The sequence below is a fragment of the Anomalospiza imberbis genome, chromosome 9 (genome assembly GCF_031753505.1).
Source record: "Anomalospiza imberbis isolate Cuckoo-Finch-1a 21T00152 chromosome 9, ASM3175350v1, whole genome shotgun sequence".
Classification (NCBI taxonomy): Eukaryota; Metazoa; Chordata; class Aves; order Passeriformes; family Viduidae; genus Anomalospiza; species Anomalospiza imberbis.
The window spans coordinates 2,501,210-2,519,903 of NC_089689.1; the positions used below are offsets into that span (position 1 = coordinate 2,501,210).

Below are 18,694 nucleotides of genomic sequence, written 5' to 3' on the forward strand. Positions count from 1 at the left end.
AGCCCACGAGCACCACCACCACCACCACCACCACCACCACCACGAAGGAGCCTGTTACCTGCTCGTACTTCTCCAGCTCCGTGTGGTAGATCTGTCTGATCTGGGAGAGTTTGGCTCTGTAGTCGGAGTGCTCCACCGAGTTGTCGGAGCCGGCTCCTCCGGACGCGGCGGCGGCGGCGGCAGCGGCGGCCGAGCCCCCTCCTTTTTCGGGGCCCGCCACCCCCTCGGCCAGGAGCATGTTGTCTAACCTCATCAGCTGGGGGTCCGTGGGCTCCTCCTCCTGCGCCCCTCGGATGCTCAGCACTGCAGGAGACACAATGGGGACAGGAAAGCCTGAGTCACACCCGGGGCTTAACTCAGGGAGGCTCGTCCCAAGTTGGACTGACCCCATCAGCAGGGGTTTTGTCCCTTCCCAACAGGTTCCCCAACAGGCATCCTGATGCTGCAAGTACTCAGCACCAAGCTTGGATTCACTCGTCACTACTTGGCTTCCAGGGGCATTCCAGCTCCCTGCTCCTCTCCCTGCTTCTTCCCCTCCTTCCCGCAGGACAGAAGTAGGGCAGAACTGGCAGTGAGCTCACCACAGAGCTAACCCACAAAGCCACACTTTCTGCTCGAACAAGCAGCAAAACTCCTAGCAACAGCAACCAAAAAAAACCCAATAAATGTACCCATGCTTGCTGCCAGGAGCGATAGGGACCATATCCAGACTCAAGCATGAGATGGGAAGGTGGAAGTCTGCAGCCCTGATTCCATCTCGCTCAGGGGTCCTCTCATGTCACCCAACATGTCATCTACATCAACCCCAGATGGCAGAGAAAGACGCACAGAGCCCGGGGCAGCTGTGCCTTGGTTTCCACGTCTTGAAATACGGACTGTGGAGAGGGCCTGAAGTCCATGCTTTTAGCTACAAACTGGGAACATGTCAAAAACATGTATGAAATACATTTTATTCTTGGAAAAATGCCTTTTATTTAAGAATCCAGTCGTTCCACTGATGTCTAAACCATGCTGAGAAAAGGAGCAACGATCAATCAATCCCCCCAAAACGACTTTTCAAAAAGAGAATCTTCCTCCCATCTTTGTGCTCCCTGTCTAAATTACTGCTCCAAGTAAAAGTTCTCCTGTGAGGGCTTTCCTGGAAAAACACATGCGAGCACCCCAACAGCTTGGGATATCCCATGTCTGAAAAATGGAGGTGCCCTATGTGCCCCCCCGTGTCCCCCTCTAAGGTCTGTGTTCAAACACGGAACGATAACGTGAGATTTCCACATGCACACACAGAGAGCTGCATAATAAACGACATAAAGAAAATAAATCCTTGATGAGCGAATAAAAAAAGGCATTTCCCAAGGGAAAACAATCGTATTTCCCCATCTCATCTGGCACAGGGACTCTGAGCACACACACCCCATGAGCACACATTCTTTGCACATCCAGAGCTGGGAAATGTTGAGTGGATTTTGATAAAGCCGTGCCCGCTGACACCTGAGATGAATTTGACCCCCTCCCAATCCATGGCACAAACAAGAGCAAGTGATTATTCCTGTCATTTAAAATAAAAAAGGAGGGGAAGATCCGTTAGCAACAAGAAATAAAATCGCAGCAGCTAAAAAACCCCAGCAACCACCGGGTATGGTCTTCCCCACTCTGCAATAAGTTAAAGATACAGCTATTATCAGTATAAAATTGAAGTAAAAGACCCTGTTGAGAGGTTTGGTTAAGACTAAAAAGAGCTTTTCTAAAAAGCCTCAAAGCCTACTGAAATTACTATTTTCAGGACATTTCACTCATTCATTTAATTTTACTTTATTCATACATTTGGATCAGTTATTCATGCCTTTATTGGCATTTTTTATTATTAAAATATGCACTGTCAACAAAGGTGGGAAGGTGGGCAGAAAAAAGCCCAAGAACACTAAAACTGGAACTGCAAATAAATAATTCCACGCTAGGGAGGATCATTTCTATATGGAGGAATGAAGGCAGAGTGCCAAATTTGAAGCTGAGCCCTCAGGAGACAGGACCACATCTCCCCCCACCATGGGAGGCTTCCCATGGCACCCAGCCATGATAAATAGATCCAAGGGGAGAGGACAGATTTCATCAAGAAAATGGTTTGGGGTCTATGGTCCATAAACTGAAATATGAGGCAAAATTAGCCAAATCCCTTAAAAAGAGAAGAGGAAAGTTGACAGGATGCAGCAGGGAGAGAGACTTGCCATGCAAATAAAAAGAATATATTCCTATTCTTCCAGGACAAAAAAAAAAAAAAAAATTCAGTCAATTAAAGCACATCAAAAGCCCAAATACAAAAGGAAAGCAACACAGGTTAAAAAAAATATTAAAAAACACCTCAAATAAACAAATCAAAAGCGCAGTTGCCAAAACAGGCGCATCTGGATTTCAAAAGGGAAATATTTTTAGATTAAAAATCCCAGGAATCATTGACCTGACAGGTAGGCACGAGTGATTAATTAGTTTATGTTTAGAGAGCTGCTTCCTGATGAAAAGTGCTGTGTATTCCTGGGAGCTTTATTCCTGTGCCACACGCACAGACCAGCACCCGATGGAGGAGATGTGTCCCCCACAGCAGAGACCTGAACCCAGCCTGGGCTTGGCTGCTCACTCAGCCTGGGAGTAAATAAATGGAAAGGCCAATGTGTCTAAGCAGGACTGATGCTGCTTATTTATCCCTGAAAGGCTGTGCTCAGCCGAGGAGAAGACAAAATGATTATTTAAAAGCTCCTTTTTTATCTTCCCAGTGCTGGACCCAGCTCTGACACACCTCCTGCCAGGATGCCTGGGATGTTGGGCTCCTTGGCAGCTGCCACCCTCCAAACTGCTCCCTGTGATGGGATGAGGAGTTTGGGATGGGTTTGGCAGCACCCAGTCTGTAGCGCCCAGGCAGCTGGTGGCAAAAGAACCCTGCTCTCCCACCAAATTAAAACAGAATAAATGAAGCAGAATGGTCCTCAGTGGTCCAAAGGGCTACAGGCATGTAGGCACCCAGGCATCCTCAGGACTCCCATTTGCTGCTCCCGATTAAAGAAAGAGGGGGGAAAAAGGAAAAACAAAAAGAAAGACAGCGATTGGCAGCCGTGGGGGGAGGAGAATTCCTGCAAGACTTTCTGTCCTTGGCTGATTTCCTGCTGGCTCGGCAGCCTCTGGAGCTGTGGTGCTTGCCACTAGATGGTGCTCAGCCCTCGCCCAGGTCCCCTACTGATCAAAATGCATTTTTAGATGTAAATGTATACACACAACACCAAAAAAAATTAAAAATTAACATATATATATATATATATATGTACACATATAGATATATGTGTGTATATAGGTGTGTTTTAAAAATAAACCCCAGGCACGTGCCCAGCTGGAACATGGCTCATGGTCACAGGGTCACCATCCCTGATGGCAGCAGCAGGAGCACCCAGGGACCATGGAGCCACCAGCCTGTGGTCCAGGCATGGTCACCACCAGGGTCACAGAGACCCATTCCAGCAGCTGGAAAATGGCTCCCAGCTCCCACATTTGCTCCTTTTCTCCCTTTTTGAGGAAGGATCAGAGCCACAGGGTTCAGAGGACATCCACACAGCCCAGGTCTGGGCTGGCTCCGTGGCGTGGCTGTAGAGCAGGACATGGGAAGGGGTGGCAGGATTGATCTCAGAGGAGAAGGTGAGAAGACAAAGCCAAAACCAGCTCCTTGGCTCTATGCCTGCCCTGTGATTCAGGGACACAGGATGGAAAGTGCCTTGAGCCACCAAAGCTTCCAGATGCTCCAAGATGCTTCCCACAACGTCTCCAAGGAGCACCTGCAAAGCAGCCAGCTCCATGCTCACATGAGATGAGCAGTCAGCACCCCACATGTCCCCACAGGTTGGCACCTGTGCCTGCTGTTCCCTCAGGTCATGCAATCTGAGGTACAGCCAGGGCAGGAGAAAGAGCACTTGCCAGACACCTCTGGAACAGACACCACTCTGGGGATGGCCTGGGGCTGTGAAGACACCTAAGAAATCCGCAAAGGAGGGCACCAGACTCCTCTGGTATTCATGCCACCATCCCCTACCTTATTTACTCCATTTTTCTGGGAGCATTTTTCCAAAGGAATCTGCAAAGCACAGGAGCTGAGCACATAGTCATCTCTCTTTTCCAAGGCCACACCAAAATACTTCCACTTAGCAACTCTTTCCTCTCCACCCCTTCCAAACCCTCCAAATTAGAGGAGTGCAGGCAACAGAGACAGAACTACATGAAGAAGGCAATCAAACACGCTGGGGGAGACGGCAGAAGCAAAGCAGGACACTGTGGCTCAGCAGTAACAACAGCAAAGGACCTTCCAGCTCCATCTTTCTTCTAGAAAGGGCAATTTATCCTGGTGGTCAGTGTCTTCAAGCTGAGGAGATGTGGGAAGCAGGGCCAGACTCCATATAGCCCCTCACAATGGGTGTGGTGGTGGGACATGATGCCAATCCAGGTTGTGACGATGAAGGAATCAGTCCCAGAGCCAGCGTGGCTCCTTCTCTGCTGACTTCAGCAGTCAAAAGCACAGTCCTGCAGAATTTCTGTGACTGCCCGGTTAAGATTCCCTCTGACCTTATCACTCTCTACAGCTCCTGAAAGGTGGCTGTGCTCAGGTGGGGTTGGGCTCTTTCCCCAGGCAGCCCTGACAGAACCAGAGCACACAGCCTCGAGCTGCACCGAGGGAAATACAGGCTGGAAATTAGGAAGAAGTTTTTGACAGAAAGAGTGATAAAGTTCTGGGGTGGCTGCCCGGGGAGGTGGTGCAGTCACCATCCCTGGATGTGTTTACCAAAGCCTGGATGTGGCACTGGGTGCCAGGGTTCAGTTCAGGTGTTGGGGCTGGGTTGGACTCGATCTTGAAGGTCCCTTCCAACCCAGTGATTCTGTGTGAATTCTGACAACACGAGGTGGCAGTTCCTCTGCAGCCCCATTTGCTGACACCACCGGCCAAGGGCTGGATCTGGTGGCTGGGCACTTAAACAAACCCAGCCTACAAAGGAACCCGCTGGGTGGTTTTAATGAGTTCGGGAGGAGCGCTCGTCCTCCCGCCCCAGCTCGGCTGCTTCTGGATGGGTTTTATCATGGTTGTTTCTGCCCATTCCCAACTCGCTGAATTGCCTTTCCAGGGGGACATTTTAAAGGAGAAGGAGATTTCAAGTAAATGATTGCAACTTATCGAAAATAATGTGCTACTTAGCATCGGAGACAAGCATCCTGGCAGGCAGAAATGGGAAGCAGTGCCGGAGCAGATGGGAGTAATTACGTTGTGATTTTCAGAAGGGTTTTCTTTTCCTGCCTCCACTGTGCCTGAGATGTACTGGGAGGTGGGAACAACCCACCCAACAACGGAGTTTTGGGAGAGGTGGACAGACAATTCCTCTTGTCAGGCTGCGAGGGGGCCTTAGGTGTCACTTTCTCATGGGGAAACCAGAGGTGTCCATTGCTGGTGGAGCACTTCTGGCTGCTCTCATACCACCTCAAGTGGGTGAGATGCCTCCTCCCAAACCAAGGCACTCATTTGCCCCAACAACACCCAACCCAGACATCAAGGTGTAGCCCAAATCCTTTCCTAGAACAGTGGCTGCCCCTGAGGGTGGTACAGACAAGGAAGACATGGCAGCTTCTCCCTGGGAACGCCAAAACTCCTGCACACATCCATGCAGCAAACAGCCCAGCTTTGAAACACACCTGGGACATCAGCTCTCTTCCAGCTTTTTGGGGTTTAGGATCAGCAACATTTGCTTGGGGAGACCCAGCTTCCTGAGTCACACAAGCTCACTGGAAAACGTTAGTTTTTTTAAAACATTTTTTTTTTTACAGCTCCAGGTTTAAACAAAAGCCAGCAAACACAGGGACAGCTGCGATGCCAGCAAATGCCTCTCCTAACAAAACCAGTAACCTCATCACCTTACTTTAAGCCTATCTCAATATTCCCTCGAGCCTGAGACTACATTGGTGAAAGCTGAGGATCAGAAGACTAAATGTGGGACAAGGATACTCCCACCTGCCTCATATTTGAGGACAATTACACGATCATGGGCTGCACCTTCCTTATGTGCAGTCACAACCAAGTCAGGAGAACTGGGGTTTGCTTCCTTGGCTGATCCATGATGTCATAGGCTTGACTTGCTCTTCCCAAACTTTCTCTGTGCAGAGAAGTTGCCAGACTCCATGCACCAACCTCTTGGGTTTTTCTCCTATCCAAGTGTACTTGCAGCCTACTTTCTTCTGAAACATCAAATCCCCCACAGCAAGGCAAATCCAGAGTCTTGGATCCTACCACAGAATCCTGAATGGTTTACGTTAGAAAAGATCTTAAAGATCATCTCATTCCAACCCCCTGCTATAGGGAGGGACATCTTCTACCACCTCAGGTTGTTCCAAGCCCTGTCCAGCCTGTGCCAGGGCCTCACCACCCTCACAGTGCTCTCTTTAAACACAAAGTTGCCTTCAATATCCAATGCTCAGAAGAAATGAACTCCCAGAGCTTCGTGGAGGTTACTGAAGCACCCCTAGCGGGGTCTTCACCCTGCCAGGTCAAAGGCCCACGGGACACAACAGAAATCCCTTCTTGGCAAAGCACACAGTGTCCCCCTTCAATAGGAATCACAGTCTTTGTAACAAAGGTGGAGCACTTCAATGTCAAGTAATCACAGGAGTTTTAAACCTTGGTCGAATATATTCACCATGTTTACGTAAAGCCACTGAGAAAATCAAGGTCAAAATGTAATTACCTATTTCCAACATAAACAGAAGCTGGAATTTCTAAATACACAGACACACGCCCTTCCAGGGAGCAGGAATTAAGAGAAGCTCATGGGTTTTTTTTCTTACAATTGACATTAAAGTTCCCCATCACACTTCAACCTTTCCAAAACTTACAAATGGATGAACAGATTTTTGCTCAAATTTTCCAAAACAGGCTGCCGTGAGATGAGGCATGGAAAAATTCAGCTGGTGAAAAGGCTTTTTGTGCATCTACTTATTTTATTTATTTCCCAGCAAAAGGAGGAACTCTGTGAAACCGACGGGCCATTTCTGTCACCAATTTTCACGGTGTGAAGCCATAAAATAAACCAAAAACACCAGCAACAAATCAAGAGAGAGGCTTGTACCCACAAGCACTGCAAAGCTACCCCAGATCATTGTAAACCCACCTCTTTTCCCACCACAGGAGTGTGCTTCAGGGCTCTTTGGAAACAAAGCAGAGATGCTTTTAAAGGGGGAGAAATGTTCCTGCAGTCCATAAGACTGTGATGAGATACTCCCACAGAGGCAGGAGCAAGTCACATCAGTTCAGAGCAATGGTCCATGTAGTCCTGGAGGTCAGCTCCAGCCATGGCCAACAAGCCCAAGTGGAGACTCAGCCAAGGCCAACAACAGAAACATCAGATGCTCAGGACAGAAGCACATCCCCCAGATCCCTCCTACCCACCACCAGTTTGGAAACTTGCATCACAACTCAAATTCAGATCAATCAAAAATGCTTCCTGAATCAAAAATGAATTATCCTCCCACTTCATTTTATCAATTTCCCCTCTCTCTCTCTCTTTCTCATTTAAATAAAAATTTGGGTAAATTTCAAACCAATTAAGCTGCTTTAAAAATGTAACTTTGAAAAATAGTAACTTCCTGTCTTTCTGGGCTGGAGGTGTCCAAATTATTTGCTGAATCCAACATTAAAAAAAAAAAAAAGCTGCATTTCCCTCAAACCTTAACTTTGGGGTGTAGGAAACAGGAGAAGGGAATTTGGCACATGCCAGAAAGTTTCTCAGCTCCCAGCAGCAGCTCTCCATCACTTCAGGAGGGTGCAGCTTGGATGTGCCATGGAAGCTGCAGAAGAGAGACACTTATTTCATAGTGCTGGCAAAGAATCTGCACCAGTTTTCTCCTAACCCCATCCCAAATGCCAAATGAGTTGCCACAGCGAGTGAGGATCTGGCAGTAAAACGATCAAAAGATCTGGAAAACTATTACTAACATATTCTGTGGAAAAAATATTCCCCCCCCCCCAAAGTGGACAATGATCTAAAATAGCAAAAAAAAAAAAAAAAAAGCACAATGTTGCTGTGATTACTGAAAACCAGATTCTCTGTGAAATGTGACTCTGTGGGGAAGCTGAATGAACACAGATGAGTTCATCTTTCCAGTCTTTCCCTGTATCCTGGCTCCTGGCTGACCAGCTTAGCCCATGGCCAGTGACTGAGCCTGGTATGGAAACTTCTGACACCAGCCCCACACACCCAGTTATTGATATGGATGACTGTGGTTCAAATTTAAGTATTTTCTGTTTATCTCCTTGCAGTCCTGATGCCAAAATCCATGTTTCCACGTGGATTCATTGCTGCAGGCTGGTGGGCTTGGGCAGCAAGACTCCCCAGCTGGAATTTTCAAAGCTGATATTTGGGGACAGGTAGCACCTTCTGCACCACATGCAGATGGCTGAGCAGAGCCTTTAGCAGCAGGAAGCAGCCTGGAAGTGCTTCCACACATTAAAGACAAGGCAACCAGAGCCTAACACCCCACCAGTGGACAAACCACTTCCTCCCCTCCCACTCAGAGCAGCTTCAAGCCTGCCTCTGCCATGTCCCACAAAGCACAAACCCTCACAAACTCCACCTAATGAAGTACATCTGCTTCCCCCAAAAACATACTGCAAATAACTCGGCACCCCAGAGCCAAACTCTGGGCTCAGGGGGCTCAACGCTGTCTTAGTGGCACACTCTGTCCTTGGAAGAGCACAGATAAATTTTGGCCATGCACAGGTCCCCTCCCCACCCCTCTGAGCACCACACCAGGCCAGGTCATGGTCTGAGGAAGCAGGCTGATGCTGGAGAGCGATGCTGAAGCTGGCTGGAGCAATGCCACACTCTGATCTCACAAAGCAGTTCTCCCTTTCCTAAGCAGGGCAGGATTAGCAGGCCCGAGTCACAGCCCTGGATCAGAATCAATCCCTTCTCTGCATGGACAAACCCAGTATATCTCAAACTCTCCAGCTGCACTGACTGCACTGTAAGGGAGAGATGGTGCATGGCCATCTCTACCCAGCCTCCTCCACCCCACCACAGCCAGGACCAACCTCCAGCTGCTCAGAGCAGCAGTGGCAGGAGTTAAAGGAAAGCAGAGTGACATTCGTCGCTGCTCTGCTGCTGGGCCAGATTTGAGCAGATGTGACCCAGCTCACTGACCACAGGCTGACCTGGCTCGGGGGAGCAGCATAAACCATGGAGAAAAGCTTCGGTCCCTCCAAGATAGCCTATGCCAGGACTTCACCTTTTCCTGGTGGAGTCAGGGAGATGGATCCAAGTCCCCACCGCAGCCCCAAGAGGTCACAGAGGACAGAGTAAGCCACTGTCCTCTCTCAAGGAAACGAGGAGGACCTGGCGCTCCTCACACCTGGAGCCACATCCCAGGCGTGGACCTGGGGCTGCCTAAACCCTGCAGGAACAAATCAGCAAACAAAGGATGGGATTGCTCCCAGGTCAGGTCCAGCCATAAACCCCCTCCTCTGAGCTGGGCTGGGATCTGTGCGGTGCTTTGCATATGAATTCTCCTCGCTGAAAAGAAATGGGTTCTTTGAATGAGCTGAATCTGTTAATGAGAAGCTGGGGCCTCCAGAGCTCCTCTGAGGACAAGGGTCCCACTTCAACCGCCCCAGGCAAAGCCCTGAAACCTGAGAACAAACAAAGAGAGGTTTTCTCCCAGAAGGAAGCTGCTTTTCCAGCCTGCTTCCCTCTCCAAAGGTCATCTTCCCTGGACACACTGTCTGCAAAAGGCTGCTCGATGCACGTAGTGGCTGGGGCATGAAAGTCCGAAGTGAAAAGACTGGCAGAAGCCCGGGTTGAAAAGCTGTGTTTCAGATTCCCTTCTCCTGCCATCCTTCAAAAAAGATGACCCATGAGACTCCACCCAAGGAAAGCTGGCTTGGAGCTCAAAGATGGCAATGTCCTACTCAAGTGTCAGGTTTGCTAAACACTCTGAAGGTACCTGCTGCCCATTACACCTCCAAGAGTGCTGCCACTCTGCTGCCAAGTTGATGGCCTAGCCATGGGCTAGATTCAGCATCTTGTGCAGTACAGGAAAGATCTTCCAGGTCTTGGAGCCAAGCCATTGCATGGAATACACTCTTCCCTCCCTTTCTCTCTCCCAAAGTGGGCAGCACAGAACCACAACAGACATCTTTACAAAAGCTGGGGACAGACAGGGAACTGCTCCCACTGCAGAATGCCCTGTGGCCATGTCCTGTCCCTCCACTGCCAAGGGACTCCCCACTTCCCACATACAGGCATGTTTTCTGCCCAGAACACCTTCCCATTTCCAGCAGCAACCTTCTGATGCATCACAGGAGCTGAGTGTGGCCCTTGCCACTCCCTGCTCACTGAAAGGCAGCTTCATTCTCTGGTGCTTGAAGGATGTGGCTGTAGGAGCAGCACATCCTTGGGGTTTTTTTGGCGCATGACAACAAGAGGGAAATGAAGGAGAAGGGAGAAACAAAGATTCTCCACCCAATGTAAAACCTCAGGGATGGGTTTTGCAGCAAGGGGAGATGGCCACCATTGTTGAGTACAAGTGGATCAGAAGTGCTACCATGGGTCACAGTCTCCTCTGAGGTTCAGCCATGGCCCAGGGTCTCTGCGACACTGCTGAACCCTGACAGGCAGGGTCTCCTGTTCCAGAAGCATTAGAAACCATCTCTCCACACATGCACCTCTTGCCAGCCATGGCAGCAGGCAATTCAAAGCCTTCTCCATGAAAAATCTGAAAATAAGTTATACACCTATAGGTCAAGTGCAAAGCAAGAAAAGCAACCACAACCAAAGCCATCAGAAATCCCCCCCCAGCTCCTGCTGCGTTCATTTACATGCAACATGTTCACCACTGGACAATTTCAGGCACCCACTTTCAGTGCTACAGATGACACCAAGATGACAGGACCAGGCCCAGCCTCCCTGGAGCCTGTATTCATGTCACCCCTGAGTGGTTTTGAAGTAGCACAGCTCTCCAGAAGTACATGTTCATTTTAACTCCTTGAAGACTTCCCTTACACACAAGGTGGACTCACCATCCCTGGAGGTATTTAGAAGACAGGCAGATGTGGCTCTTAGGGGCAGAGTTTAGTGGTGGAGTTGGCAGTGCTGGGTTAACAGATGGACTCGATGATCCTGAAGGTCTTTTCCAACCTCAATGATTCTACAATTCTGGGTCTTTCTCTCCATACACAGATCCCACCAAAACCTATCTGAATGCTCCTTTTCCGTTTACTTGCTTCCCAAGCTTATCCCACCCACACCACCCCAGAGAGGCGAGGTTTGCCCAAACCTAGACACTCCACCAAGCTCCCGTGGATAAGGTGCTCTCCTGAACCCAACTCTGCTGCGATCCAACGATGGCAGCAAACAAAGGAGCACATTTTTTGCACGATGCTCAGTCCCTCGCGCCACTGCGCCGACCTGCTGAGCCTGGCGTCAAACCCGGTCCTCGGGCGTGCCAGACAGAGCCCGACTCTTTGAGAGGCAACAGCCGGTCGGCAGCGTTTTAAGGCCAGAAAACAGCTCTGAACGTTCAGTTCCTTCTTTAAATAGAGGCCCCTTCTGTAAACGATCTGTTTGGACAGGAGGGAGAGTGCTGCAAGTCCAAGCGCTTGTGAAATAGGATCGGCTGCCTTCGCTCCCGCTCCATTCAAAACATGTGGGGGGAAGAAAGAAACCCAGAACTGGCAAGGCAAGGCAGGAGGAGAGGGCCCCCACAAGTCCGCGTGGCTGGGAGGGTGCGAGATGCCAGAAAAAATGGGGAAAAAAATTAAAAATAATCAATTAGTGGCATTTCTGTTTCGAGGCGCCTGCGTGTGTTTAATTATATTCCATGCAAGAGGCTGTTGACGCAGAGTTACGTGCCGTGGGGTGGTGGTGTAACGGGATCCAGCTCTGCCTTCAACCTCGGACAACCTCGCTCAGGGCTTCACCAGCAACTCACCCATCCCCACGGGCACAGGGGGCTCACACCCAACCCCACCAGACAGACACATGGACATGCAGCTCCCCCTGCTCCTGCGGGAGAGGCCCCACCAGAACCAGCGAGGAGATTAAAAAGGGAGAAGAAAAAAAAAAAGAAAAAAAAAAAAAGAAAGAAAGAAAAAAAAATCTTTGCCCAACTCCGGCTGCGTCCCAGATCAAAGATCATCTCCAGCGAGGCCATCTGGTCCTTGTAAATGTAAAACCAAATTGAAAGCCCTGCCCTCACCTCCTCCGACTCCCTCAGCAATATTGCTTTTACCGGCCGGGATGGCCAAGGAGCTTGCAAAAGGCATCTGTATGTAATAGAGAGCCTCCGTGCAGCTGGGCTGGAGGCTTCCAACCCCCTTTCTGTTAATCACCAAGCAGAGGTAAATGTTTTCTTTGGATCTCTAGGGGCCCTTTTATTCCTAGGGCCTTTGGGAAGAGTCCATGGCAGCAACCCTGGGATGGAGGAGGGCTGTTCTGCATCCCCATTTGCTTCTCTGTGGCTGCAGACCAGGTTGCTGACCCTGTCAAGAGGGACACACTGGGAGGGAAGACGACCCCACCACCCCAAAAGCCACGCACAACCCTTGTCCAGCCTAAGAAGGCTTCTCCTACCACCACTCCTGGCCTGGGATACACAGGGGGATGCAGAGCCTGGGAAATAAAACAGCTAGAAAGAGGACTGAACTAAGCACTTCCAAAAAGGGGATGTCTGAGCCAAAAATTCCTTGTGAAAAAGCCCACCACTGCCAACCCTAATACTCCAAGCTCGACTTGAAAGGCAAGTGGGATCCACTATCAGAGAAGAGAGCTACACCAGAGACGTCGTGGGCAAAGAAGAGGCAGCTTGAGGAATTCTTACCCATCAAGCTTTATTGTGTTATTCCAACTAAGCACAGACAAAAAGACAAATCTCAGCTCCCTACTTTCATTTATAATTGAACCCAGTCCAGAAGGATGGAGCAAGTACCATCTGTAATGCAGAGTGCATTAGCAGCCGGCAGAATGAAATATTCAAATTACTGTAGGCTACCTCGCATTTCAATGACAGGGTTACAAAAACCTGACTTGTAAGTGGAGATTGGACTGGAAGAACAGAAAGTTTGTTTCTCCAGTGCATGAATTAACCTAACAAAATGTTACTTTCAGGGAAAAAAAAAAAAGCATTTGCATGGGTAATTCTGCGACATATCCCAACAGGCACACGAGAAAAAAAAATATTATTCCATTTCCTTATCCAAATTGATATGTTGTCCAGGGAGATGAAAAAACTCCTGCTGAGAAGGGCAAGGCTTTTCCTTTAGGCTGAAGACACTGAATAAATAGACTTAGGTGTGCACAGCCCTTACCAGCACGTACAGGTCCCATACACAGGACAGCAGGAATGTGCATCCCTGGGCTGTGCCAGTGCAAAACTTGCACGGGCTGCAGCCTTTTGATGTGTTGCACCATTTGAGTATGCAAATCACCCCTTGATTTTGGTGCTTGTGCCTGTGCTGGGATCCATTGATATCGTTAATCAGGGCTGCCGAAAAGCCTGACACAGTAAGTGGCTGTAGCCCCTAGCAGTAGTCAAGATAGAGTGACAGGCTCCATTTAAGATGTCACAGCATATAATAAAGTGTAAAACTATACTTAAAATAAACGAGATAGAAACAATAAACTTGACTCTGGGTTTGAACTTTCTGGGAGAGCAGCAGAGAGATGTGACACACACACGTGTGTGCAAGCAGGCACGGGCCTGGGGAGGCTGGAGGGGATGGTCCCCCACCAACCTGCTGCCCAGGTGACAGCAAGGAGAGCTGCCTCCTGCATCCTCCAAAGGATCTCAGCTTCTCAGCAACCCTAACATGACATCCAGTCTGCATACAGGACATCTCTGGCATTTCTGGATATGGATGTAAAGAAGGAGAAGGAAGAGGAAGACAAGGAGTTGTAACTGGGATCTGCCAGGGGCTGAGGGGATGGCCAGGCCATGATGGGCATGTGACTCCATCAAGGAGAACACTGAAGGACTGAGCTTTGCTTCCAGCACCTCTCCAGAGAAGAAGGTATTTACCCACCTGAATGGAGATTGAGACAAGCCAGTCCAAATCCCTCTTCCATCCTGGGCACCCAGGGAGCATCACCAGCTCCTGGCCATGCTCCCAGGATGTCCCTTCCTCTCTACCCTGGATGGTAATGTCAGGATGGGATGGAGGAGCAGCAATGCCATCAGCATCTCCATCTCGGGCTTGGCCACATGCCCCAGGACCAGGAGCCACAGCAGATGCTGGAGCCCCTCCCTGGCAGGATGAGGATTAGTCCCATGCAAGGTGGCATTGCGGGGGGGTACAGAAAAAAAAAAAAAAAAGCCCCATTTCACTCCCCAAATAACTTCTCTGCACCCCAAAACCTCCTGCGTGCCTGACAGCAGCTCTCGGTGCTGAGACAAACCAGTCGCTCTCTGTCCTGCTAAGCAGTTAAATTAGAGAGTATTCAATTAATAACAGCTGAATATTCTGTCACATTTAGGAAGATGTATGGTAAGACAAGCGAGTTGTGATGTCTGTGACAGAAATGATAAAAGTTCTCCCGACACAGCCTGGCAGATACTTGGCTGGAGGAACCGCTTGCTCTCATGGACTCCAACGTCAGCACAGACACCAGGCCCAGCGCCTCCTTCAAAGGAGAGACACTCCAAATTGCACGGGAGAGCCGCTGCCAAAATGGCTCGCAGGCAGCTCCCTCCCGGCCTCCTTCTGGAATCCATCTGAGATGCAGGGACAAGACCCTGGAGAAGACCTTGCCCAAGAAAGGTCCGAGGCAGCGCCGGCTAGCTACCACGTGGCAAGCAGCACTCAGCAGAAGCTCAAACCCTCCCACATCACCTAAAGACCACCCTGTAAGGCTCTTGCCAAGCTGCCTCGGTTTACCCTTCTGCCAAAGGAATCGTGATCACACCCCAAGCAACCCACGCCAGCAGGGACCAGGGCAGTGCCGGCATGACACCATGACCATGGACAAGCACCTGCTGTCCAGTAGGACATTCTGCACTTAATTAATGGATGGTGTGTGGCCAGGGGACACACACAGGGAGCAGTGCTTTTGAGGCTGCCTCCTTTCTTTCTGGGGGGTTGTTTTTCACCAGTGTTGTTTGTGAACACAGTTTTGTTGCTAAGAAACTATCTTCCTATTGCTCGGAGAGCAAAGACAAAGCAACCGTCAAAATAACACCCTATTTTGACAGTAGCCAGATCATAACCATAAATGATCCATTTTCCCTGCCCTCCTGTATGCTCATTAATGTGATCTAAATACCATAATCCCATATATAACCCACACCCTGGATGTTCACATGCACGGTGCCGGGACCCCACGTGCAGGGGGCTCCATTGCATCCATTCATCCCCGAGTAAAAGCTGAAAGAAATCAGAACCAGGAAGAGAAGGGGGATCCCCAGGGAGGCCCCACGGCTCCCTTCTAGGCAGGAACATGGCACAAGGTCTTTAAGCAAGAGATACATGAGAAATAATGGGAGAATCAGCCACAGCAGATGGCACAGCCCTGGTCTGAGGAGAAATCTGTTGGTTTTGGGTTTCTTGGGTGAGGTGGGTTGGGGCTGCTTTAAGTCCCAAGGGAGAAAATGCAGGGGGGAAATAAAATCCATTCACTGCTCAGTTTTCAGTGTGTCTGTGCTATTTGCTGCTTTTAGAGTGGGGAGGTCCTGTCACAGCGGGGAGGTTAGAGCACACCCTCACTATCACCTTGATATAGGTAAATATTCCCAAGCCAAGTCCTCAGGATCCCAAAAACCACTTTGCCAACAAATCCTCCTCCTAGGGCAGGAGGGCATCACCTTTACTGCCAGAGCATCTCTGGCCCCTCTTTGCTGCTCCTGCTGCAACCTGGACGGGTCTCATAAATGGTGTGAAAAGCAATGTATTTGCCTCCATCAAAAAAAAAAAAAAAAAAGAAAAAAAAAAAAGAAAAAAAAAAGTAGGAAAGGGACAAAGGCATATCCAGGGCAGCAGCACCTGCGGGAAAGTGCTTTTTAGCCTGATCCAGGACCATCCAGGATGATCCATGAGGCTAAAAGGTTTGGTGGAGGCAGTGAGGTGCCCCACCTGCACCAAAAGCAAGAGGAAAGCCCATGGCCTGTTTGCCACGGGTCTGCTGACACTGATTTAAGGGTAGAGGGAAAGGCAGGTAAAAGATGAGGCTGAAAACTGCAACCTGTTGTGCCAAGGCAACCCTGAAGGGTCTCCTATGTTTTAGCAAACTCCTGGTGTGAGAAAGGATGTCTGGAGTCACAGCACAGCCACCGTGGCTCTCCACACCCTGGCAGGACAGCAAACATGGAGCTGCCATCCTCAACCACCACCCAGCCCTGGCAAAAACCAGCTCGAGGGCTGATCAAGAGCACGAACCCACTGCCAGAGAGGGATCACCCTGCTCTGATTTACACCCCCGTGATTTACCCCCCTGCACTGGTGCAGCAGCAACGCCTGCAGGCAGGGACCAGCAGGGCTTGGAAGAGCAGCGCCTGCCTTGAGTGCTTCTTAGGCAAATAAGGAAGAAAACTGAAGCTGTGGGAAGCAAATCCTGCAATATCTGGGTTGTTTTTTCTCCTCCCCTGGGCCAGCTGGAGCACAGCTCTGGCTGATCCCTTGCTTCTGCATGTACCCAAACTCCAGCCCAGCACCGAAGGGCCCGTCTCCCACGGAGCAGCAGCTTGCCACGTGTGCTTTCCCTGCCAAAACCCCGAGCTCCACCCCACAGTGGGAGAAAAAGGGAAGGGCGAGAAGAGCTCTGTCGAAACCCACCAAAGCCTGAACATTTCCCTGCAGCAGAACAAAGCCCTTGGAAATCTCTCCTCTGCTTGGGTCCCCCGACCCACATGAAAGAGGCATTTTTCTGGGCTAATTACACAGGCTGTTCTGAGCCTCCTGGCAGAACCCGAGCTGCAGAAGCAGACATCAAAGGGCTCCCAACTTTAATACAGAGAGCAAAGACGGAGCAGTCCACAGGAGATCTCTCCCTGTTGCCTGCACTGGCCACCTGGGAGGAACGCTGGAGGTACCTCAGCTCACAAGACCCCCCCAGGGAGGACAAGTGGGGAAGAGGGGCACAGCTTTTATCTGCATGGCAGGCTCCCAGCAGGCGCAGGCAAAGAGCTGGGGCTGCTCCTTGCAGGACCAGCCGTGGTCCCAGCAAAGCTTTCTGAAGCCTCCACTCAACAGAAGGACCAGCTGTGGAATCTGTCTGCTGTCTAGGGTAGGCAAGCCGTGGGGCACTGGCTAGAGGTCAAGTTATGGAAAAGGATGGGGCAGGATTCACACCTGACAGTAGTGGCTGCCATCATGGTTGGTCCAAGCACCAGTTGCAGGCATTGCACACCTCATTTTCCCCAGAACTAATGCACCCATTGCACCTGGAGCTTCTGAGGTGGCAATTTCCAAACAGGTACTTCCCCCTAAACAGCAACTTTCTAGAGGAAGCCTTTGTCCTGTTCAAGCAGTGTCACAGGCTGTGCCTGCAGCTCCTGACACAAGGAACATGAGCTCTGCTGCTTCCTGCTTATTTGGGAAAGAGAAGATGCCTTTGCTGTCCCCTCCAGGAAAGGGACACCAGCCCCAAACCATGAGCACCTCAGGGCCATCTGTCCTAGAAAGTGGCCAACTCTCCTGGCCTTCAGCAGCACAACCTGGTGTGTCTGGCACAATCTGCACTGGAGGTGACTGGGGAGGATGAAGCCATCCTACCAGCTCCTCCACCTCCGTCTTTCCTCCCCTCCTGTGGACTTCACAAGGTTTTGCAGCACAGCCACAATATGCTCCACAGAGCAACCAGCCCTTGCTCCACCTCGCTTATGAGATATCTCCAAATCAGCAAAGCGTGACCAGAGATCCTATGGGTCTTCTTCAGGCTCTGGTCCTTCCATGGGCAGCAATTACCTGAGAGTGCTGCCACAAGACATTTCTGCAATGCCTTGGTAAAGGAAAGGGGCAAGGAAATCCTCAGGGGATGTTCCACCCTTTGGGAAGATCAGCACGCACAAAACTGTCACGCGAGGGATGCTGGCCACCCTGCTGAACCCATCAAGGTCCAGTCTTGGTCTCCTCACTTCTCCCCCAGCCTTGGCTCCAGGGGCACGGCGACAAGGAAGAGGGCTGGACCACACCCCAGCTTCCTCCTGGAGAGGAGAAGGAAGACCCAAGCCAGGATGGGACTGGGACGGCCGAGCGCGGGACGCCAGAGGAAGGTGTCAATTAAAGCAATGAGGGCCTCGGCATCCCCGTGCCTGACAGCCGGGCTGAGCAGAGCTGACAGCCGGAGCGCCGGCTGGCTTCCTCGTCTCGCTCGCCGGAGCGTGCTCCCCCCGCACCCCCGGCTCCCACCCGGCCAGGCCGGGCACCGGCAGCGGCGTGGTGTCCCCAGCCCTGCCCCCAGAGATGCTCCCGATAATGGGAATTATCTTGATTTGGGGCTTAAGCAGGCCACAGGCAGCCTGGAGGCGGATGGCAGCGCAGCGGTTGGGGCCGGGTGGGATGGCACAGGGAGGTGCTGCTGAAATAACTAATGAGCACTGCAAGGTCTCAGCCCCTCATCAGGATGGCATCAGTGGAGTGCCGGGATGCTGGCAAGGTGGAAATCCACTAGCTGGGTGGTCTGCCTGCATCTCTGCTTCCCCT

The 18,694-nt window shown here is 50.6% G+C and overlaps 1 protein-coding gene across 2 annotated transcripts in view; it reads right to left on the bottom strand.

Annotated features, from left to right (window-relative positions):
• Positions 1 to 18,694, bottom strand: part of PBX1 (PBX homeobox 1) — a 125,481-nt gene that overhangs the window by 24,295 nt on the left and 82,492 nt on the right. For both annotated transcript variants that reach the window (XM_068199341.1, XM_068199340.1), the window contains exon 3: positions 59 to 303. In XM_068199341.1, coding sequence (XP_068055442.1) covers positions 59 to 303 — 245 coding nt within the window. The remainder of the gene's footprint in view (positions 1 to 58; positions 304 to 18,694) is intronic.